The following is a 24,254-nucleotide window of genomic DNA, read 5'->3' as shown; positions in this document are numbered from 1 at the left end:
CCAGCCCCTCTGTGGGACTGAGGCAGCCTTTTCAAAACCATGTTTCTCAGAACAGCTGTCCCATGAGATGCTCCTCACAAGAAAAGGTTTCTGTGTTCAAATAAATATGGGAAATATGTAATCATATCATACCGTGTCTTGAAGAGTTAAAATATTAGCATATTAAAAGCTCTGAGAACTACAGAAATGTTTACTTAAATCTAATGTTGTACCAACAAATTAGATCATAGAAACACCACCACCACTGCGGCTTTTTGTTTCTAGCATGTATTATTAACCTGCAGAAGATCCTTCCAGATGCTCTGGGATATGGCCCAGAGCTCATAAAGAGGAAGCGAATAGAGAAAGGAGGGTTGTGACATTGTGAAGAGCTCTATGACTTGTGTTAAGGAACTTGAACTTTTCACCTGGGGAGTAATGGGATCCAGTCCGGTTTCAGAAAGCTGGCCCTGGCAGCCACGCTGGGGGACCTGGGGAACCCTGGTCAGCCCCTGCCTCATTTCCTCAGCTCCCCACAGATGTGTCAACTAGTGCTTCTACCCCTGGCTAGGCCTGCCTAATGCCCGTCCTGGCCAGGGCAGGAGGTATGACGAAATCGGGAGCTTTGGCCTCACCATCTTCGGGGGAGTTTGAGACAGCTTTGCTGTCACTGGGTCGTCTATCCAGGGTGCCAGGATGAGCCCTGGGTGCCCATGCAGCCTCTGAGCAGCTTTCCAGCCTTTCCCTTCCTAATCCTAGGGAATAAGATTTTGCCTCAGTTTCCCTACCTGCTGAGCCTGGAACCCTGTCCTTATCCCCAGCCCACGCTGTGGTTTTCCCATCCCCAGGGGGCTGGTTTCAGCTCCCTACACTTCCCAGACATAGGCTGGTCTCCTGCTCAACAGCAGGTCACCCAGAACCATAACATCCCTGCTTAAGCGCTGCACCACCTCCATTTGCCTAGAATCTGGGCAGCATTCTTGACCCCTCCCTCTCTCTCCAGGTCCTCCTGATTCTGGCCCCTGAATGTCCCTCAAACCATTACTCTCTTTCCATCTCCCCTGCTACTGCTGTACACCAGGCCACTCCAGCCGCCCACCCGGACAGTTGCAGCAGTCTCTTAAATGAGCTCATTGCCTCCAGTTTCTCTGCAGTCAAGTGACCTTTGAAACATACAAATCAGATCTTCTCACTCACTCTCCATAGGATCACTGGCTTCCAGGATGTTAGAGATAAAGTCCCCAATTCTTTAACATGCCTGAAGATGCCATGCCCAAGCTCCAGCTTCATCTCAAACACATACCCCTGTGACTCATTCTCTGAGCTCTCGCCACAGTGGCCTGCCCCTTCCTGGAGCCCCTCCAAGACACTAAACCCTTTTTGTTGCCTTAGGACCTCCCCCATTGACACACTGGGCCTCCTTGTTTGTAATGGTCGTTTGCCCATATGAGTTTGCCATACCCTTTGGCCACAGTGCTATGGACAGCACGATGCCCCCACTGGGTGACTCTACCCCTAGTCAGTGTCCCCAGTTCCCCTCCTGCTCAACCGCCTCCCTGACCACCCCCATGGTTGAGGTCCCAGCATGACCTGCCTGTGAGACAGCCACAGTCAGACACAGGACACCAGTGAGGTGGCTACTACATCCTTTGGTCCCTGTATCTAAGACCCTTCTGTAGGCCATGGAAGGAGTATAAGCTTTGCCCTTGACAGCTCTGGATTTAAATCCTCGTTCTGCCACTTATTAGCCATGTGACTTGGGGCAAGTTGAACCTCTTTTCCTCCTCTATAATACACATGTGGAAGCAGAACAGTCCAGTGGCTAAGAATATGGGCTTTGAAACTGCCTGGGTTTAAATTCCTCTCTCCTCTGTATACTATCCATGGAGCCTCTGAGCTTTAGTCTCATATGAAAAACGGGGATAAGAATCACATGCACCTCATTGGGACTGTTGTGACAATTAAGATATTGCAAGTGCTTAGCACCTAGAAGCAGTCCACAGTCAGGAGCTGTAGTTGTTACCATGGAAAGCCTCTGGCACCGTATTTGAGACACTAGCGGGGCTCGATAATTGTTAGTTCACCACTACCCTCTTTTTCTTAAGCCAAGCAGGATCCACATGCCACCAAGTCCTCAGGACTTTCAACTCCAGATCTCTTCACAGATCTGGGTGTGGGCACACTGCTCAACAAGACAATGCTCATGACCCAAGAGAAATGGCTTCCTTCTTATGGGAACAGTGCTCGGCTGAAAGACCATTTACACCTGGCAATAACCCAGTCAGTGCGGAGGAATTCTTTTCTGAAGATTTACTCATTCATAAAAATGAATCTTCAAGGTACAAAACAACAAAAAAAGTATTCTCAACCATGTGGCCTGGCAGAGTGAGTGTGAGAGGTGCAGCCAGCCCGCCCACCTGTGAGCACTGTTGGCCTCCCTGGGAGCAGCACCCAGGAGAGCAGCCAGGGCGTCCGACGACAGCACCCCTGCGGTGGCATCAAATCAGGGGAGGAATAAAGAACTGGCCACTGGGCGGGGGCAAGGTACAGAGGACCAGGAGGTTTGAAGCAGGACAGCAGAGGCCACAACACAGAGTGCTGAGGAGGGGGCGGGTGTGGGAGGCAAGCTGGAAACAGTGAGAACAAAGGAAGGAGCCCGCTCGCTACCTTCTCCTGAGCCACTCTGCATCTGGACGAGGGATATCGCCCAGGTCTGCACCAAGACCAAGCCCAGTTCCTCTCACACTGCCCTGGGGGACTTGCCTACCACCTGCCTTCAGAAACAAGGCTGCCTTCCAGGGCAAGGTCACCATGAAAACATCTAGGAGGGCACAGCCAGAGAGGGGCCCCCCATGAGCCACACAGCATGGGGCCCCACTGGCAAGGCTGTCATTGTGGTCTTGCACTTGGTTTTGGCAGAGCTTGTTCAAAGAGTATTCCAAGGTGGCTGCAGGGAAGAACCGGGCTTGGCAGACTGCTCTCTCCAGGTCCAGAGTGGAAGTCATGGAAGAAATTCTCACCAGGTGCTGGTGGGCCCCGGAGGCATCCTTGTCCCACTAAGCTCAGTCGTCCTAGAGAAATCCAAGGAGTAAAGTAGAAAGATGTGGACAGAGCACACGTCATAAAGGCCATCAGACAAACAAGGGCTCCATCATGTGGTCCTTGTGGGGCCACCTGCCTTGGCCCCACCTCCTCAGAGCTGGCCCCGGAGCTGGCCTGGCAGCCCCAACCCTTTCTCCGTCCCAAACTCTCCTTGTTAAGGTGGAAGGGAGCAGACGCTCAGTCTGCCTGCCCTGTCTCCTCGGGCCAGGGCGTCATCTCCCTCACCTAGACAAATAGCCCATTTTTCTGTGACTTTGCTTCAAATGTTCCATTTGGGGTCTTTTGACATCAGTTCAATCTTCAGGTAAAATATGCTTCGGAAAGACAACTGTGACCAGGCTCAGGAGCAGCCAGGGGGGCTGACCCTCGGCAGAAGAAAAGCTAGTCAGGGCCGAGTCAGCCGTTTCCCAGCCGCTGCGGGCAAGAAGCCCGGACCAAAGGAGAAGCAAATACTCATGCGGTGGCTCAGCTGCCTCAGTGTGGCCACTGTGTCCCCTCGCAGCGCAAATGTTTTGAGACTTAATTACCACCACTGGTTCCCTCTGCGGCCCTCCTCCCCATCACTGGCTTTTATAAATCTTTGTAGACAGGCACAGTTCAGACCCGCCAACAAGAAAGGTCCCACATTGCCACCCTTCATACCTTGAAGGAATTTTCCTGATGCTGACACACTCTCAGGAATTCCACAGAATTCCACCAAAGCTGGGGTAAGATGTATCCTGCTGTCTCCTCGTCCCACCCCCAACCTCAACCAGTACGTACAAAACTCCCGCCATGAGGTATAACCACCGCACCCAACACCGGGTATATGACCTACCCACTCCTCGTCTTCTGCCCCGTCCCCCTGCTCTCGGATCTCTGCTGTGGCCCCCTCTGACGACTTCTGGGCCATGATGTTGTCTGTCCAGGACACCCCTGTCTTTCCATCACCAGCAAAATTACACTTGGTCACTGTTCCACCCTCCAGTTTGGCCAATGACTCTGAAAGAAGAAAAGAAGTTGAATGTCCTCTGTCCCTGTGGCAGAACCATAGTGGGGGCTAAGCCCACTCAGGAGGGGTCCCCTAGGCCTGGGTTAAGCCATTGTTCTCTCCAGGCCTAGGGGTGGTCAGTGAGGCCGTGGGTGGGACCCCCAAGGCACAGTGGGGAACAGTCACCCACAGGAACCATGATGGTACCCCAGGATCCAGGGTATCTAGCCTAATGGCTCCAGGGCACTTGTCCAGGGATCTAGGAATAAACCCCAAGGGCTTAGTTGTGTCCCCATGGAGGCCACACCTGGCCTGCTCCCAGGAGCTCTAAGCAGGAGGGGTGGGGGAGCCCGAGAAGGGAGCCCAGGAGCCCCCAGGGCCACACAGGAACATGAGGCCAGAGTGAGGGTCGCACTGCTCACCCAGGAAGGGGCCATCGCCCCGAGTCTTCAGCCGTACCCCGGCCCCAAGCTCGAGCTCCATCGCCTCCATGTCTGACTCGGGCATCCAGAAGGCCACCGTCTGCTCGGGGGTGAGGCTCTCGGTCAGTGCCAGCAGCTCTGGCTTATTCACCAGCTCTTTCAGCTCCTCGGGCGAGAGCCTGTCAGTGTCCCCCTTGGCTTCCACCTCTGCAGGCACACAGCACAGGGGGTCCTTATCGCCGTAACAATAGCAAGCACTGACTGAGGCCTGTTAGCAGCCAGGTGAGGACTGAGTGTTTTATACTCTCACAGTCAGCTGTAGGGTGGGACTCATCAGCGACCTCCTCAGCACAGGAGGTGCCGCCCGGCTCTGGAGCCCGGCTGCCTGCTGCAGATCTGGGCTCTACAATAACTTGGGCAAGTTACTTAACCTCTCTGTACCTGAAAAATACGATAAAATCGATGTCCACCTGATAGGAACATGAAGTATAAGTGAAACAAAGCATATAAAGCACTTGGCACAGTGCCCAGCACACAGTAAACCCTCAGGGAGTGTTAATATGTTGTCATTATTCCCATTTTATAGATGAGAAAACCAAGGCTTAGAGAGGTTAAGTGATTAGCTCAAGGTCACACAGCAGTGAAGGAGGCAGGATTCAAACCGCCCCCAGGATCCTACCTTCCTGCTGAGACCCCGGTGACCAGGCAGGGCTCTCTGCAGGCTCTCGGGGCCTCCCTGGCTGGGCGGGCTCGGCTGGAACAGGAGTGAACTCTGGTAGTCCCCATCCTCCACCGGCCCTGGCAGAGCTCGCCAGCTCAGGGAGGAACCCAAGTCCTAAATCTGCAGGGAGGGGAGCGCCCAGATGGTGCAGTGAGCGCAGCCTCCCAGCTGGGGGTGCTCCCGCGGGGCTGAGGCCTCCGGACACCCCCGCAGCAACCCCCGAGCTGATCCGATAGGCTGCCTTCTCCTCGCCAACGCCAGGTGACCACGCTCTGTTGGAGAACATGCCAGCCGACCCACCAACACATCCCATGGACCACATTCCATCCATGGTGTACAACCTCAGCCAGGCTCTGCCAGGGACGCCTTCTGGGAATGCCCAGACAGCTGGCACAGAGGAGGGCTCCACGCTCCAGCCTCTGCCCAACCTCCCCTGACAATCAGCCCACCTACTCTGCAAGAGAATAGAAGTCATCAGGTGGGGCCTCTCACTCCCCTGCCACCACCTGTCTGTCAACTCACTTCAAACCACACAAAACCTCTCCTCCCCTTCAGTCTCAAAGGCCAGAAGTCCTCCTGCCTCAAGCCAGTTCCCCATGAGAGCTCCAGACTCCTCCCACGCCCTCGAGGACCTGTCTCTCCCACTCCCTAGCTTTTCCTCAAGGTCTTCGACACCCACCGCTCCACACCCTGCCCTTGCCCCCCGCCCCCCCGCCCCCAGTCACGGTGAGTTCCTAACTGGCAAACCCCTTGGATGCTCCACATTCTGGATCTTACTGATCCAGGGCAGCACCTGACCCCACTGCTAGCTCCTCACTCCTGTTCCCCCGGGCTTCACTGGGCTTCAGGGACACCTTCCCCCTGTCCCTCAGACCTCTTCACGGGCCTCCTGCCCCTGTCCACCTCCTATCATTGCTGTTTCCGAAGACAGCCTCCTGGGCCCACTTCTTTTCTCGTCCTGGCCAACTTCATGCACTCCCATAGCTTCCATACTCTCCATGTGCTGCAGCCCAGCCCTCGCCCCAAGTTCTAGAACTGTGCCTCCAAGTCCTCAAAGGACCTCTGTCTGGCAGTGCCACCAGCAAATCCAACTCAGTGTGTCCCAAATGGAACTCCTCTCCCCAAACCTGCTCCTCTTGCCCCTCCATCTGCCCCCACCCCAGCCTGGCACCCCGCCCGGCCCCTGGAGTCATCCCTCTCACTCCCCCACAGCCAGTCCAACCCTGAGGCCACTGTGCCTCCTCCCGCTTGAGCTGGCCCTGACTCCCCACCCCTACCGACAGGTCCTCAGTCCGGCCTTCTCAGCTCTGCCCTAGGTCACCACAACAGCAGAGCCCTTCCCTGGGCTCCGGTCAAGGGCCCGACCATCTCCTCTACCAGACTGAGAACATCTCCAGTGCAGGACCGAGCCCTGCTTGTCCCTGGACCCTCAGCATGTGGCACGGGGCCTGGTGCATGGTAAGTGCTCACTAAATGTTCAGAGAAGCAATGAGCAACTGAACACGTGAATGAATAACATGACAGACTCTCACTCAGCCTCCAAACCTTCTCACGGAGCAGCAGGCAGCAAAGAGGTCCTACTATAGCCAAAGGTGGGAAGAAGAGCGAGACCATGGAGGGTCTGCAATGGTCTGAATGTCCCCCCAAAATTCACATGTTGGAACAATCACCAATGTGACAGCATTAAAAGGTGGGGCCTTTAGGAGGCAGGCGGTTAAGTCTGAGGGCAGGGCCCCCACGAGTGGGACTGCTGCCCTTAGGAACAAGGCTGTAGGAGCTGCCTGGCCCTTCGGCCATGCGAGGACACGGCAAGAAGGCACCATCCTTCAGCAGAGAGTACAGGCTCTCCCTGGACAGCCCTCACCTGCTGGCACCTTGACCCCAGACTTCTCAGCCTCCAGAACTGTAAGCAACTAATTTCTGTTTATAAATGACCCAGCCTAAGGCACTTTGTCATAGCAGCACAAATGGACCCAGATAGGGCCCAAGAACCAAATGAGGATTTTGGCAGTAAAATGAAGACCACTGGGGGCCTGGCCTGGGCTCTGCAGAAAGGCAGATAGAGCCCAAAGCCACGTTTGTGGATGATTCTGTCAGCCTGCAAGAGACAGCGGCAGGCGACGGGAGGCCAGCCTGGCCCCTGGGGCTGAGGTGGGGCAATGGCGATCCTCTGAGCAGATGGGAGGCAGGAAGGAGTCCAGGCAGGGGGGCCCAGGCCAGACACCAGCTTGGAGGCCAGCCATGCTGAGAAGATACTTTCTCGGGGCCAGGAGGCTCAGGAGACAAAGGCAGGCCACGCTGTAGGAGGGCCCTGAGGGAGGAAGGGCAGAGGGTACCTACTGTAGGATGACATGAGGAAGCCCGTGTTCACCTTCCTGGTGGCGCTGAAGTTGGGCTCAATTTCGTCTCCCTTGGGGTTGAATTTACGGCGGTGGATGCGACTGGGCCGGATGTACAGCACGTAGTAGCGCTCCTGGGGCCAGGCAGACAGAGAGTGAGGGGCCGCTTCACCCCACCCAGCGCACACACTCCAGGCTCTGGCTGCTGCCCTGCCGACCTCACCCTCCGCCCTGAAGCCCACCTTAGCTCCAGAAGATGTTCAAGTTGGGCAGATCCCCCCACTCAAATATCCATTCATTCATGTGTTCCTAAGAGCACCTGCCACGCCCAGTGGGCTGTGCTAGAAGTCTAGGACAGGGTGGGCACAGGGCCTAACCCCAAGGCTGCCACACAGAGACAAAAAATATATAGAGAAAACCATAATGCAAGAACCGAAGACTGCAAATGCCATAAGGCAGGAGTGGACGCTGCCAAGGCCCCACGGGAAGGGCAATGAAAAGGGAGCCCTGAGTGAGGGCAGCCACTCTGCCCCTCCAACAGACGCAGTACCTGGGGCAAATCACTCCTAGCCTTCTGAGCCTCAGATTCGCCTGCCATATGGGGACAATGTGATGCCCACTTCAGGAATGTTGTAGGGGTTCAACGAGATAACAGAGGAGCCAGCACAGTGCAAAGTACAAAGTGTGCTGTGAATGCTGCCTGCCAGCTGTTCTAATCCAAATGGGTGGAAGAAATGCTCCCAGAGGCTGAAGACAGGGAGGCCGCTTCCTGGGGCAAACAAGGAAGGTGAAGTCTTGAAGGATGGGGAAAGCTGGCCCCATGAGAATAAGGGTGTAGAGAGAATATTAAAAGCCCGGGACAGGTATGTGAGAGTCACGAGGCCTGTGGGAGCCCGGCCTGGGAAAGCAAGTGGGATGAGTCTGAGACAGGCCTTGAGTTGGCATTTGGAGTTTGGATTTTATCTGGCAGACAAGAAGGAGTCCTGAAAGGTGTGTGAGCAGCAGCAAGACCCTCAGGGATGTCTTTCCAGAAACAACTGGGAAGCGGGGCAGGGATGAGCTTTAAGAGGAGCCAGAGGCAGGAGGGCAGGTGTTATCAGGACAGGCCGAGGGCCCATCTGAGTGAGCAGACATGGAAAGAGGAAGGGAAGGGACAGGAAGGACCGGGCAAGGCAGAAGCCCAGCAGCACTTGGCATTGCTCACCTGGGGCAGGGGGAAGGCGAGCAGTGGGGCTCTGCAGGCTGATGGCTGGCGGGGCGACTGCACTATCACCAGGAACCAGTTTGGAGAGGGGCTGGGAAAACACCCTGCCTGTGTGAGAGCAGCCAAGGCAGGCAGCCCCATGCCAGCACGGGGCTACCGCTGGGCCCTGCCGCACAGGCCGGCCAGGGGCTCCAGACTGTGTGCCCACTGCCGACTTGCATGCTAAGGAGGGGAGGGTGCAGCAAAGCATCTCTTGACATGAAAACAGCGGTGAACTGGGAGCTGAGGCTGTTCCCACAGGGTAGAGGAGGGAAACGTAGGGTCCATGTAGCACCAGGCCTCTGGCCCCGCTCAAGAGGGCATTGTTAGAGACCAAGCTCAGTTTTGGAGACCGGTGAGATAAGGTGGTCAGTGCATCTAGCTCAGGCCACTGGAAAGTGGGGTGGGAGCTCAGAAAAGAGACACAGGCTAGGACAAGATGGTGAATGCCAACTATACCCGTGAACACCTGAGATGGGGTCACTGGTGATACAGAGCATGACCCCGGGAGACTGAGAGGGCAAAGGTAGCCGGGACATCAACATGGGAACTGAAGCCCCAGTGTCCGCAATGTAGACTTCACATTCAGGCTAGATTGGGTGTCGGGCCTGGTCTGTCTTCCCCGCTATGACCAGGCTCTTCTGGCAAGAACCCAGGCCCTGCCACCTGTCTGCTGCCCAGCACACCCTACAGCTCCCTTTCCACTTGGAGTCTCATCTGGCCGCTGATCTCCCCAGCCACTTCCCACCTGCCCTCTGAGCCCATCCAGGAAGGAGCTGGATCCCAAGCCTTGACACTGGAAGAGCCCAGCACAAGGAGATGCCCTGGTGAGGGAGGATGTGCAGCCAGGGCGCTGTGGGTACCACCGAGGAAGCATCCTCACCTTCCTGCCGTGGGCATCCAAGATGCTGTGCCGAGATACATCGACCAGTTCTCCCTCCAGCAGGACGCCATTTCCCCTGGGGATGAGAGGGAGAGAAGGGACGGCCAGGTCTGCCAGTCCTCAGGAAGGAGCCACGGGTGGGAGGCAAATCCCACCCTGTCTCCGATTCACCTGGCCCTGAGCAGGCCTGGGACTGAGCGGCCCCTTTCTCTGTGCTTCCACACAGGGGCCTCTATCCCTCCAAGGGTCCCAAAGGCTGGCGCACTGCCCAGAGGGCTGCCCTAAGACCAAGCTACGGCCCCCTCCTGCAGGGCCACTGGCAGTTACTGTCGCCAGAGCCTCAGTCTTATCTACAAAATGGGGAGAAAAACAGCTGCTTCGCTCTGCCCCTCTGCTGATGACCTAAGATCATGCATGTGAAGGTGTTTTGTAAACTAAGTGCTTACTAAATGTGGAAGATTTTACTTTTTTATTTAGCCACATTTGGAGGTACGTGTCTAAGCTGCTAGAAATGATCTTCCCTTTCCACTTGTTTTAAAATACTTCCGTATTCCTGTTCTCATTCACATCCATGTGGTCACCAAAGAAATGGTTATTGCCACTTTAGCGGTGGAGAAACCCAGACTTAGAAGTTTTGGGACTAGTCCAAGGTCGCGGTCCCTCACCGAGAGGAACTGGACCCTGGCCTCCTGATGCCAGTTTTCCTAAAAGCAGAACCTGGGTCTTCCTTTTCCAAAACCACAGAAGTGGGAGAGGGGTGGGGACAGCTGAAGATGATAGTGGAGGGGGCGGGGTGGGAAGTGAAAATTCCCTCTACCTTACTTGCTTCTATCCACCCCTCCCTATTCTTTTTTGAAAATATTTAACTGACAAAGACTGTATGTATTCAAAGTGTACCACGCGATCACCTGATATCAGTACACGCTGTGTAATAATTACCACAATCAAATTAATGAACACACCGGTCACCGCATGCTGCACATCAGATCCCCAGAACTGGCTCAGCCTGTAGGTGAAAGTTCACACCCGCCGACCACCTTCGCCCCATTCCTCCGCCCCATTCCTCCGCCCCCCAGCCGCGGGCAACCGCTGTTCCGCTGTCCCTGTGGTTCAACTTTTTCAGATTCCACGTGTAAGTGAGACCACAGACTATTTGTCCTGCGCCTGTCTTACTTCACTTGGCATAATTCTTTAGTGCTTGTAACTGCAAATGGAACGGTCCCTTCCTTCTCGTAACTTCGGGAAGGCAGGGCCCGGCCCTCCGGATCCTCGTACCCAGCTCGGGCAGGCCCTGCCCGCCAGCCCGGCCAACTCCCACCCACTGTTCCGGCCACGCAGCGGCCACCGTCCCTCCGGGGCAGGGCACCGGCCCGTGCAAAGGCCACGAGGCGCAGCAGCGTGACAAGAGGCTGGCGTTGCAGCCACAGGGGTGCGGTGGGGCACCGTCTTCGGGGCCCAGGTTGGGAGAGCCTCTCCCGAGGGCGCGCGGCGGGCGGAGAGTTTTAGGCCGCTCGGAGCCGCGGCCTGGAGCGGCTCCCGGAGGCCGGAGAGCGGCGCCTCCTCCCGCCGCATCCCGCCCGTGCAGGGGCTGGCCGGAGCCCGGCCCGGGGGCGCGCGGAGCCTACCCCTGGTGCGCGGCGGGGTCCCACCCCGGCAGCCGCGCGCTCCGCACCGCCTTGTTCCGGAGCGCGCCGTCCTGGTAGATGCGGCTCATTGTCCCGAGCTCCCAGCCGGGGCGCGGGGCGGGGCGGGGCGCGGGGCCGGCGACTCCCAGCCCGCAGATCCGGGCTCCGCGCGGCCGGGAGTTAAAGGCGCCGCGGGGCCGCACGCTCGGCGCGCCGGGGGCGCGAGGGAGCCGGGCCCTGCTCTCTTCTCCCCTTCTCCCTCAGTACTGCAGGGAGATACCTGCCGCAGCCCACGCGCAAAGGGGAAATTGAGGCCCGAAGATCCTCCTTAGGATAACCTCTGGAAGGATGGGATTCAGGGAAGCAGGAGAGGAGAAGAAACAGCCATTAGGGAGGGGTGCGTGGTCAGCACAGAAGCTGCCGTTATGCCCCGCCCTGGATCCCACAGTGGCTGAGGGGGGAGTCCCAGGGGTCTGTGACGAAGCAGTGGGGACTTGGATATCGGATCGACGACATACCAAAGTTTGAATCCCAGCTCTGTGAGCTTGGGCAAGTTCCTCAACCTCTCTGAGCCCTTGCTTCTTCATCTGTAAAATGGGGTCAGTACCAGAGGGGTCCTAGAGTTTAATGAGGGTGAGCCCCTCCCTAAAACATAGCATTGCCCTCCCTTCCTCTTCCGGCACTTCCTGAACTCCAGCCCTGGCTTCCCAATGCCCTTTGCCCAAATATGTCACAATCTGCAGGTGAATTTTCCCAGCCTGGGAGCAGGGGTCTCCTCTGACCCCGAGATTATTGCGGAGTCTTGGTTTGGTTGTCTTCTTTGTGCCAGGCGCTGGGGCGGGTGGGCTTATTCAGAGAGGCCAGGTGTACCCTCTGGGAGAGCGTTCAAAGGGGAGGTGGCCAGACAGGTGGGAGTCCAAGATGAGCCGTCAGAAGCACCTTCCCCCACCCCACCACAAACCTTATGATTCTCATAGGTCCTAGGCACTTTTGTTTTCAAGGGCCCTTTCCCTATTAAATTTTTAAAATTATATTTTACCACCAGGTTAGTATAAAGATGAATTATTAATATATATTAAAACATTTCTTCAGCCTAAAATTTTTTTTTCTTCTGATTTTAAAAGAAAGCCCTGGGCGATAGTGGTACCTGTAGTCTTGGCTGCCTGGTAGGGCGAGGCAGGAGTGAGGAAGGAGGATCACTTGAGCCCAGGAGTTTGAGTCCAGCCTGGGCAACCCCTGTCTATTAAAAAAATAAATAAATGGGTTAACTTTTAAAAGGGAAATTAAAACATTTTCATGGACTCTAGAAGTATGAGCCCTAGGAATGCCTAACGGATTAGTCAGCCCCACCCACTGTCTGGCCTACCCCACTGCTCAGTATATGCCTGAGAAGGATGTTTTAAAGCCCTACAGGGAAGCCCCTCTGGGCAGAACTGTCCTTTGGCCCTCTGTCCTCAAAACCCTGCAGCCTGCTCACAGCCACCTGGCTGGCTGCCCTCCTGTGTCATGGTTCCCCTCCCTGTGGCTCCAAATCTGCACTGTCCTCTGTGGTAGCTACTAGCCACCTGTGGCTATTTAAATTTAAATTTTAATTAATTAAACCTAAATAAAATCTCAAATTCATTCCCTCAGCCTCACTAGCCACATTTGAAGTGCTCAATAGCAACATGTGGTTAGTGGCTACCATTTCAGACAGTGCAGATACAAAATATTTCATCATCACAGAAAGTTCTATTGGACAGAGCTGCTCTAAATCCTTCCTTTGAAGACTCTTCTGCTTATAAGGCTTTGCAACTTCACTCCATGAGCACAATCTGCACACCAGGCATCAGCAAGGGCAGGGCAAGAACAGAAAAAAAAAATTTTTTTTTCAAACAGAGTCTTGCTCTGTTACCTGGCTAGAGTGCCGTGGCATCAGCTTAGCTCATGGCAACCTCAAACTCCTGGGCTCAAGCGATCCTCCTGCCTCAGCCTCCTGAGTAGCTGGGACTACAGGCGTGCACCACCATGCCTGGCTAATTTTTTTATTTTTGTAGAGATGGGGTCTCGCTTTTGCTGAGACTGGTCTGAAACTCCTGAGCTCAAGCGATCATCCCGCCTCCGCCTCCCAAAGTGCTAGGATTATAGGCATGAGCCACTGTGCCCAGCCAAAAATAATTTTTTTGAAAGATTTTGACATTTATTTCCTAAAAGGTATCAATTATCATGTGGGAAAAATCAGAACTTTGTTGGAATGTCTTATACCTATTTTGCAGTTTATTAATGTCTCTCTATTAAATTATAAACCACAAGATATACTATGGAGATCAAGTTATCTTAGATTAACACCATTAAATATTCAATTCCTACAACCAACTCCCCTTGCTCTGATTTTGTTATTACCAAATTTTTTTTTAATTTTATTAAAATGTTGCCAGCAAAAGTAGGTAGATACATAGCTAGAGAGGATTAAGCTTTAAGCTTGTTAGTTCCACGGGCCCCTTTTGAGGTCAGCATTCGAGGGATCTCACAATGTGTCCACATGGGCACATGCTTTTGGAAAATTGTCATGGGTAAGGCAATTTTGCTTCAACCAGTTAAGACCACTACCTCTTTTTGCCCAGTATTCTCCTTTGCCTCATGTCAGGTGATAGTGGAGTGGGCCATGGATGCAGGGAAATTGACATCTGATGTGTTTAGTGGGATAGATTTATGTGGTCTGTAGTCTTTTCCACCTATAATTATTGGTAGCCAACCTGGGGTAGTAATACCCTACCTCACTCTGTCCTGACATATCTGGAACAGGGCACAAAGTGGGTGACATGGAGGAGCAGGGCCAGAGGTCACATCACAGTAGAAATATGCCCTGTAGTGCCTGGTACTGAGACTTTGTGGGTTCTGGAGAAGGAACAAAATGTGAAACATAAAGAACCAGAAGCTGATGTGTAGAAAATTCTTCCAGCCATCAGACAGGTGAAATTGTAAGTGAAGGGTTCTCCTTAGTCTAGTCAAAATCAAAGTGCTTTCAGAAACGTCCTCGCTAAAGCTGTGCATGTAATTACAAACACACCAGCCTTTCTTGTCCCTGTCTTTTGATGGACATTAGGCAAATGAAATTTATCAGGATTCCTGTGTAGGACACAAATGTGTAGAGTAAAACAATCAGAGAGGGGAGTGCATTTGTGTATAGAGTCTTAGGGTTTTATGCATCAGGTCCCACCTTAGTGTATCTGACACATCTTGTCCTGACAAAGTCTGGTGGTTCCAGAGGGCATCGCATGCCAAATTGCTACCAATGCAGTGAAACAGCCTGAAGAAGCCACATACACATCATAGAGCAAAAGATACAAAACAAAGAAGCGATCGAGAGAGAAAGCATCATGTAAAATGAGATGCCAGGATGACGACCAAACCCATCCATCATATCACATCAATAAATGCAAATAGAGCGAGCCTAGTTCGGAAAGAAAATCTATGCTATGTCTTTGGATTAGACATCTCTTAATGCCACATCAGAGCCTCTCAGCCTCACAGTCCTCCAGGGCCTTTGACCTGTCCTGTCCTAGCCTCTCTCTAGTGACCAACTCTGCTGGGGCTCCCACTAACTTTATGAGAAACAATCCCTGCACCTGACCTCATGGCCACACCATGCCATTTGTCCCCCGAGACAGCTGGCCCCAAGAGTGGACCTGGGAAGAAGACTCTCAGGACAGGGTTGTGAAGTGGGATTACTTACTGTTCTGTTGACAATAGGGACACTATTACTAGTGGGAAGTGGTTTGTGATAATCGTTGGCATGAAGTGGCATCAAAATTTCTAAGGTTTTCACCTGCGATTAATTGGGGCGAGGCCCAGGTGGGAGGTGAAATTGGGCTGGGAAGAGGGGCGGGTGCCTATGGCATTTGATTGGTATGGGGACAATAATGATTATAAGAAATGTGGAGTAGGCCAGCTTCTATTAACAGCATTGAAACCTTGCAAAAAAGAAAGTAATAGGCTCAGGGTAGCTAAGAGCCAACTTTAGATATGTAAAAACCATGATAAGCTTTATAGCAGCTTTTTTATTTTCTTAAGCTCATGAAGTAAAACCGTATTTTTTAAAGTTTATTTATTTATCTATTTATTTACTTTGAGACGAGGTCTTGCTCTGTTGCCCAGGCTGGAGTGCAGTGGCCTCATCATAGCTCACTGCAACCTTGAACTCCTGGGCTCAAGCCATCCTCCTGCCTCAGCCTCCTGAGTCCTTGGGACTACAGGCATGTGCCACCATGGTGGCTAATTTTTTATGGAAGCTTTTAAGGAGAGACTCACATCTCCTGAACCTTCAGGGCCAACTGCTAAAAATCAGGCTCAGCATGTGATGGGGAGAGTGACAGAGCCAGCAAAGGAGGCTGAACGTGCATCCTCGATAGTTCCCCTGTCAAACTCACGGCCCCAGTAGGAAAAGAGTGGGACCCTGGGCTGGGGACATTGGGTGGATGAGCCTGAAAACCTTGAAAACCTTGACACTTGCTCACAACAATTAGGTGGAGATACCAGCGTTTCCTTGACACTGTATTGAAGAAGTAATCATAAAGCCCAGGGAGAGAGGAAAATGAGAAGGGATTTACTATGTGAAACCTGAGAACCCCCATCTGCCTATGCCCAGGCAGGCCCAGAGGCAATAGGGAAGTGAGATATCTTCCAGATGCCCCTTGTGGTTCATGCGCATGGATACTAACATGGGCCTGGACTCCCAAGTCAAGGTGGACAATGGGATTCTGGAATGGCACAGGCCTGATGGCAGCACTTACCTTCCAGCAAGGTAGATGTATTTGGTGGATGCAGCAGCAAGGCCAGAGTAGGCAATTAGGGTGCCTTGACAATTTTTATGGTCTTGCTAGGGTTGAGATAGATGGGCCGATTTGTATTTAAAAAAGTCTAGGGCAGATGGGCAAAAGACTGATGCTCACTGAAATGGGAAATTACGGTCCCTTCTCTGTTTCCAGACCTGAATCAGTTTTCAGATGCAAATCCACTGATTGAAGGAGATGCTGGGTCCCCTTGAGGAACCCCCCCATTGCAATTATAGATGTAAATGGTCCCCTAGTCCTGCCCCCAGAGGAATCAACTGTCATTTGATCAAATAACTGTGCACTGGGGAAAAGAGAGTACCCAGAATTTTAAAAAATTGTTAAATAGGAGTCTAAGCTGATGCGGATATCAGGAGACCTGAAATGCCATCCCGGGGTTCCGAGTAGAGTGGGCTTACAGAAGTCAAGCACAGGCCGGGCGCGGTGGCTCACGCCTATAATCCTAGCACTCTGGGAGGCCGAGGCGGGCGGATTGTTTGAGCTCAGGAGTTCGAGACCAGCCTGAGCAAGAGTAAGACCCCGTCTCTACTAAAAATAGAAAGAAATTATATGGACAGCTAAAATATATATAGAAAAATTAGCTGGGCATGGTGGCGTGTGCCTGCAGTCCCAGCTACTTGGGAGGCTGAGGCAGAAGGATCGCTTGAGCCCAGGAGTTGAGGTTGCTGTGAGCTAGGCTGATGCCACGGCACTCTAGCCCGGGCAACAGAGTGAGACTCTGTCTCAAAAAAAAAAAAAAAAAGAAAAAGAAAAAAAAAAAGAAGTCAAGCAGTAAACGGAGTTTTGACCTAATTCTTTTTCAGTTGGTCTGATGGGTGTCAGGACAATTGACTCCCAAATAGATTACAGATAAAAATGTAAAAGAGCTGTAAAAATACTAGAAGAAAACAAAGCAAAAATTTTAATAGTCTCAATGTATGTTGGCTTTTTTGAACAAAAACTTGAAGTCTTGCCATAAAAAAAACTGGCAAATTTGTTTCCATAAATTTTAGAGTTTCTGCACTGACATGCCAATGGAATGAGTAAAAGGGGGGAACACTAGTCTAGATTTATAAATGGCTTATAGACATATTAAAAGACCTCAGCCAGCCAGGGGCGGTGGCTCACCCCTGTAATCCTAGCACCCTGGGAGGCCGAGGCGGGAGGATCGCTGGAGGTCAGGAGTTCGAGACCAGCCTGAGCAAGAGTGCCCACGCCTGTCTCTACTAAAAATAGAAAGAAATTATCTGGCCAACTAAAAATATATATAGAAAAAATTAGCCGGGCATGGTGGTGCATGCCTGTAGTCCCAGCTACTTGGGAGGCTGAGGCAGTAGGATTGCTTAAGCCCAGGAGTTTGAGGTTGCTGTGAGCTAGGCTGACACCATGGCACTCTAGCCAGGGCAACAGAGTGAGACTCTGTCTCAAAAAAAAAAAAAAATTTTTTTAAATAAATAAATAAATAAATAAAAGATCTCAACCTTGCTCCATGGTTTTAACTTGCTTATCTTAATTATAAATAAGGTTGAGCGTCTTTTAATATGTTCTATAAACCATTTATATTTATTTTTTCTCTGAGAGCTGATTTATGCTTTCATCCTTTTCCCTTCCTCCTCCTCTAGTTTGGTAAAGAGCAAAATATTTGCTAACAAAGATTTGGCTACAACATGGAGAAACAGCCACTTATATACATTTCTGGAAAAAACATGTGTGCCAATTGGTGCAACCTTTTGAAAGGACATTTAAATTGTCTATTAAAATTACAAAACACATAGCTTTTGACCCAGCAATTCCATGTCTAGGAATAGAAATATTTGTGTGTGAAACAAAATGCATGCGAGCATTGTTCAAAATAGCAAAATCCTAGAAACAACCTAAATGTCTATCAAGGGGGGGACTAAATTATGAAATATCAATGCAAAGAAATATTATACAGCCATAAAAAAAGAATGAAGCATGAGCTTCTGCAATTCTTGCAGGGAAAAAAAAAGAATGAAGCATATGCATACACAACATATATGTATATGTGCATGTATATGTAATATTAAACCATTTCACTTATCATTAAGTGAAAACGGCGTACCCAGCAGCCACTCACTTAACAAGTATTAATTGAGGACCTCCTCTCTGCCAAGAACTGTCCTAGGTGCTAGAACAGATCAGATCCGAGCTGTCATGAAGCTGGCCTCCTGTTAGAGGAGAGGGGCAGTGAATAAATGAAACAACCCAGGAATGAGAGAAGTTCCGGTAGTGGAGACTCCATGAAGGCCACTCCACAAGGGATGTGGCAGTGAGAGACCGGGTGCAGTAAGGCGGTTTCAGAACAGGTGTGCAGGGAAGACTTCCCCAGCAGGTGCCACTGGAGTTGGAGCAGTGGGACCTGCAAGAACAAGGCCCGGAGGCAGGGAAGAACCCGGAGCGTTGAGGGGCACAAAGACGCCGGTCATTGGAGTGCAGTGACTCAGCTTTAACGGGAGGGCAGTGCAGGTGAGGTCTGGGCAGTAGGCAGGACTCGGAACTCATATTTTATTCTAAAAACATGTTCTCAGTGTATAAAAAAAACGCTGGATATATGTGTACATAAATGCATTTCTTCCTGCACGTGTGCTTGTTTACGTGCATAATATTTCCAGAAGGAGAAAGGAGAAACCGATAATGGCGGCTGCCTCCGGGGCACTGGGGCTCCTGGGCAAGAAGGAGGCTCCTGTTTCATAGGATGGTTTCTATGCTGTTTGGTATTTTTACCATGTACATGAATTACTTTTTCAATTAAAAACTAGTTAATTTTTTAAACTGTGAAAACATCTTAATATTCAATCTCAGTTGTAATCAGATAAATGCAAATTAAAACATCAGGGAAATCAGATGTTTTAGGAAGGATTTAAAAACTCAAAGCTCATCATTGATGAGAAGATCAGAAAATGAACCCGCATACTGTTTGTATATTTTATTTGTGGGAAGGAGCATCGGCAAACCTTTCCGGAGGATCATTTGATGTTTTGGTTTCAAAGGCCTTAATATTTTTTAGTATATCTTTGCCTCGCCATTCCATGTCCATGAATTTCCCCAAAGGAAGGAGTCAGAAACAAGGTGCAAAGATTAAGCTATAAGGATATTCATTCCAGCATGTTTATAATAGGAAAGTTATAGGAACAATTTAAATTCTAACAGTAGTCATTTATTTAAATAAACTCTGGTGTATCCATATAATAGAATTGTATGACTATATTTCCAATGCTGTTAAAGAATATTTAATGACATACAAAAATGTTGTCAATTTATTGTTCAACAAAAAAGTTATGAAAGAGAATGTTCTGTGTTCCAATTTTAATACAGACACATATATAAAGACTGCAAAAATATTAACAATGGCTAATACGTCATGGGTGATTTATAGTCTCATTGTTTATAGTGCATTTTTAAAATGATGTTTACTTTTTGGACCTCAAGTGCATGTAATTAATAGATTGTATTTCTTAGTTAAGAACACACTATCATTATTTGGCCCATACATGGTTGCTTTCATTTTGTTTATGTTGATTTGTTTATGCATGCATTTGCATATTATTTAGTATTTCCATAATGCACTCTCATGACTCCACCACCCAACCAGAACATTGCCAGCAACTATCTCTGTCTCCTCACCTTTCCCACCCCAAACTCCCCAACTAAAAGTAACCATTTGTGTTCATCACTCCCCTTCTTTTTTTGTTTTTTTTCAGTTGTGGAAAGTATGCATAAAGTTACCATCTTAAACATTTTTCAGTGTACAGTTCAGTGGGATTAAGTGCATTCACATTGTTGTGCAGCCATCACCACCGGCCATCCATGGAACTCATTTCATCTTGCAAAACTGAAACTCTGTGCCTCTTAAACAATCACACCCATTCCTCCCTTCCCCTCCCCCCGCCCCGGCCCTGGCAGCCATTTACTATTTGTTTCTATGAATTTGATTATTCTAGGTGCCTGGTGTAAGTGCAGTTATACAATATTTGTCTTTTGTGACTCGCTTATTTCACTTAGCGTAATGTCCTCTAGGCTCATCCATGTTGTAGCTTGTGTCAGGACTTCCTTCCTTTTTAAGGCTGAATAATGACCCAATATTTGTATGTACCACCTTTTGTTTATTCTTTCATCCATCGGTGGACACTTGGGTTGCTTCTGTGTTTTGGCCATTGCAATAATGCTGCTGTGAACATGGGTGTACAAATACCTCTTCAAGCCTCTGCTTTCAGGTTTCTTGGGTATGTACCCAGAAGTGGAATTGTTGGACATCTGGTAATACCATGCTTAATTTTTTGAGGAACCACCATACTGTTTTCTATAGCAACTGCACCACTTTACATTCCCACCAACAATGCACAAGGGGTCTAATTTCTCCCCATCTGAACTTGAAGATTGATTTACACAGGCTTGTCTGATGGACTGGAATCTTCCAAAGGAGGCTGCATCAGCCAGAAAGAGAAAAAAGCTCTGAAAGAAAATCGTCATGTGTGAGGGAGAAGGCTGGCACAGAGGACGGGGCCCCAGGGCCAGAGGGAGCAAGGATTTCAAGCGACCTCCGTGAGCCTGTGCCTGTCCACCCTGACGTGGACGCTTCACCAAGTGCCTGTGAATAACTGCAAAGCCATTTTCTTATTGATGTGTTGGTTTTTTCTTATTGATCAACAGCAGCTCTTCATAGTTGCCCCCAATTTGTCATTATATTAGAACTAAATACATCCCTGAAAGGTTATTTGAAATGCCATCTTTGTAATATCCTTTTATTTTTATTTTTTAAATGGATCTTCTATTTGCAAGTATTTCTTGGCTTTTCATTCTGGTCCACTGTCCATTGTTTTAATCTTTGTAGTTCTATGAGATATTCCAATAACAGATAGGCCAAGTTCCCCTCTGTAATTCTTGTCTGGCAATTTGACCCTGAATTTTCCCCCTGCACTTGTTTCTCTAGGTGTATCTATTCCAGAGCGATTAGAGCCCCTGGAGTGACAATCAGCCCTCCATGTTTAGGACATGATGCTGGCCTCCACGGCAGGTCTCTCCCTGCCCAGCAGGACCCTCCATGCTAAGGCACAGTAACTTGCACCCTGAGGGTTTTCCCACTTATTGACAGACTCACTTTCCCCAAAATATTAAAGAATGTCTCGTCCGCTTCTGCTCACTGCAGTGTGGTTGATGTGCCCAGAGCCCCTGAAAAAGTTCCTTGTTTCCAGGAAGTGATTAACCTTCTTTTCCGGCAGAAGAGGATGTCAGAGATCTGAGCATGAGAAGGACTTGATGTGCCATCCGATGGGTGGAAGATTGAGAAGACCACTTAGAAAGGAACGCAGGTGGCCTTGAGACGCTGAGAGTGGCCCCTGGCTGACAGCAAGGAAACAGGATGTCGGTCCTATAACCACAGGAACTAAATTCCACCAGCAAGAATGAGCTTGGAAGCAGCCCATGTGTCTCCAGATGAGAACTTAGCCCAGCTGACACCTTGATTTCTACCTTGTGAGACCCTAGAGCAGAGAGTCCAGCCACGCTGCATCAGACCACTGACCTACAGAACTGTGAGCTAACAGCACTGCTATGCAGTAACAGAAAACTAACACCACAAATCATTTCCAGTGTTGGAACAAAAACCAAAAAAACAAAACAAAACAAAAGCCCCCTTCCTTCCTCGTGGGCCAGCAGCCTCCACATTGGGCACAGGTGTGTCAAGGAGCAGCTGCGGTTTCAGAGGTGCCTGAGACTCCCGACTCCCAATATTATGTGTTCTGGTTTTCATCCCTGAAGCTCTCTGCAAGAGTCTGAGTTTTAGAAAATAACTGTCCTCGTATTCGAAGTTGGAACTGTTTTCATGCTGGCTGTGAGGGAACCCCTTTGACAGGAGGCAGGACCGACCAGCGTGGCCAGTGTGATTTCCGTGGCATCCATTCAAGGACCTGCCACCTGGCTCCTCGGTCCTGACTACCGGGATATCGTTCTACCTGATCACACAGATGGGCTGTCTGCTTGGGCACCCGGGCACATTCTGATCACAGCTAAATCTTTATTTGTCATACACGCCCCATCGAGAAAAATTATCTCTGAGGATTAGAATGTCAAAATCAGGGAATTCTCCTAGAGCTTCCAGCTCCATCTGAATGGAAAATTCCTCACTGACGTGTTCATGAGGAAATGAGTGATGCTAAATGGTTATGTTTGAGAGCAATCTTGGAGAAACTCTCCTTTTATAGTTCTGCTATAACAGAGGGCTAGCGTTAGGTTTGCTGTCGATGTTCCCTTGCAAACTGTCATTCTTGCACTGGATGTTGGGGAACAGGGAAAGTAATCACTGCCCACACTCTGTCCTTTGGTCAAGTCACCCACATCCTGTTGCAGTCAGGTTGTGTTGATTTGGGAAGAGCGAGGGCATTCAGACATACATTTGTGACAGTTGCTATATGAGACTCGGCTTTTCAGTTTAATACACTTGACCCTTGAACAACACAGAGCTTAGGGGCGCCGGCACCACCCTCACCCATGCTGTCAAAAATCCACATGTAATTTTTGATTCCCCCAAAACTTAACCACTAATGATAGCCTACTATTGGAAGCCTTACCAATGACATAAAGAGTTGATTAACATATTTTGCAGGTTATATATATTATATACTATATTCTTAAAGTAAGCTAGAGAAAAGAAAATGTTATTAAGAAAATCATAAGGAAGAGCAAATATATTTATTGTTCGTTAAGTGGAAGTGGATCATAATGAGGGTCTTCAGGATGAGCAGGCTGAGGAGGAGGAGGAAGGCTGATCTTGCTGCCTCAGCGGTGGCAGAGGCGGGAGGGAGGCAGGCACACTCGGTGTAACTTTACAGAAATACATTGTACTTTCTGTCTGACATTTTTGCTTTTTTATTTTTCTAAACTTATTTGGTACCAATCCTTCTTCCACCGTTTGCTTCAGTTTCAGTGCCTGTATCACAGGAGGGTCCGTGTCATAAAAGAAATCAAAAACAGTCCTGGATAAGTGGAACACCTCTGCCAGATTGTCTAATGTCAGTTTGTTTTCTGGAACTGCTTCTTCCACGCCGTCTTCCTCTTCGTCTGGTGCTGGTTTGGAGGCACTCCTCTCCATCAGGTCGTCCTCCGTCAGTTCCTCTGGTGTGGTGTCTGCTAGCTCTTGAATATCTGCAAGATCCATATCTTGAAACCCTTCATGCTTCACCTTTTTTCCCATACCCACAGTCTCTGTCATGGTTTCCTTGGTTGTCTCTGCAGTGAATCCTGTGAAGTCACACACAACATCTGGACTGTTTTCTCCTGCAGGAATTTATTATTTCAGGTTTGATGGCTTTCACAGCCTTTTCTATAACAATGATGGCATTTGCAATGGTGCAATCCTTCCAGACTATCATGATGTTCTACCAGGGTTCTCTGCCATAGAGCTGACAATCCTCTCCATAGAGTACCGAGAGTAATGAGCCTTAAAGGTCCTTATGGCTCACTGTTATAACACTAGCACTTCAGGAGGCCAAGGCAGGAAGACTGCTTAAGGCCAGGAGTTTGAGACCATCCTGGGCTACTTGGGAGGTAGTCTTAGCTACCTGGGAGGCTGAAGCAGGAAGATCGCTTGAGCCCAGGAGTTTGAGGCTGCAGCGAGCTATGGCCTTACTGGCAAGGTACTTCCTGACTTCAGGGACAAAGCATCGATGGAACCAATCCAGAAAATGGGTTCTTGTTGTCCAGGCCTTCTTGTTGTACAACCCAAAGACTGGCAGCTGATGTTTATCTTTTCTCTTTGAGGCTTGGAGGTTAGCAGCTTTATGGATAAGGGCGGTCCTGGTCATAAACCCGACTGCATTTGCATAAAACAGTAGAGTTAGCCTATTTCTTCCTGCCTTAAATCCTGGTGCTCTCTTCCATTTCTTACTAGTAAATGTCCTTTGTGGCATTTTGTTTCCAGAATAGGGCACTTTTCTCTGCATTAAAAGTCTGTTCACGCAGATATCCTTCCTCCTCCATAGTTTTCTTAACAGTGTCTGAGAACTTGTCTGCTGCCTCTTGGTCCTGTTATCTTGACGTTTTTAAAAGCCAAATCACTTTCTAAAATTATCAAACCATCCTTTGCTGGCAGTAAATTCACCAGCTTTTTAGATCCTTCGCTTTCCTTTTGTGCTTGCTTCAGC

General features: G+C 50.0%; 1 protein-coding gene across 3 annotated transcripts; it reads right to left on the bottom strand.

Moving 5' to 3' along the window:
- Window positions 1-268: 268 nt before the first annotated feature.
- Window positions 269-11,395, bottom strand: ARPIN (actin related protein 2/3 complex inhibitor). Of its 3 annotated transcripts, XM_069466608.1 has the most exons (7): window positions 11,285-11,395; window positions 9,660-9,735; window positions 7,535-7,667; window positions 5,153-5,314; window positions 4,474-4,680; window positions 3,899-4,062; window positions 269-3,050 (listed from the first exon to the last, which is right to left on the bottom strand). In XM_069466608.1, exons 1-7 carry the CDS (start codon window positions 11,371-11,373, stop codon window positions 3,042-3,044), a joined length of 840 nt encoding a protein of 279 aa, XP_069322709.1. In that variant the 5' UTR covers window positions 11,374-11,395; the 3' UTR covers window positions 269-3,041. The 3 variants fall into 3 exon arrangements, with proteins under 3 accessions (XP_069322709.1, XP_069322710.1, XP_069322711.1); XM_069466609.1 differs by lacking the exon at window positions 5,153-5,314; XM_069466610.1 differs by lacking the exon at window positions 269-3,050 and having other exon boundaries at window positions 3,952-4,062; window positions 4,474-4,573.
- Between the last annotated feature and the right edge of the window lie 12,859 nt (window positions 11,396-24,254).

The sequence above is a fragment of the Eulemur rufifrons genome, chromosome 3, assembly GCF_041146395.1.
Source record: "Eulemur rufifrons isolate Redbay chromosome 3, OSU_ERuf_1, whole genome shotgun sequence".
Taxonomy (NCBI): domain Eukaryota; kingdom Metazoa; phylum Chordata; class Mammalia; order Primates; family Lemuridae; genus Eulemur; species Eulemur rufifrons.
This window is presented reverse-complemented; position numbering and strand designations above follow the sequence as displayed.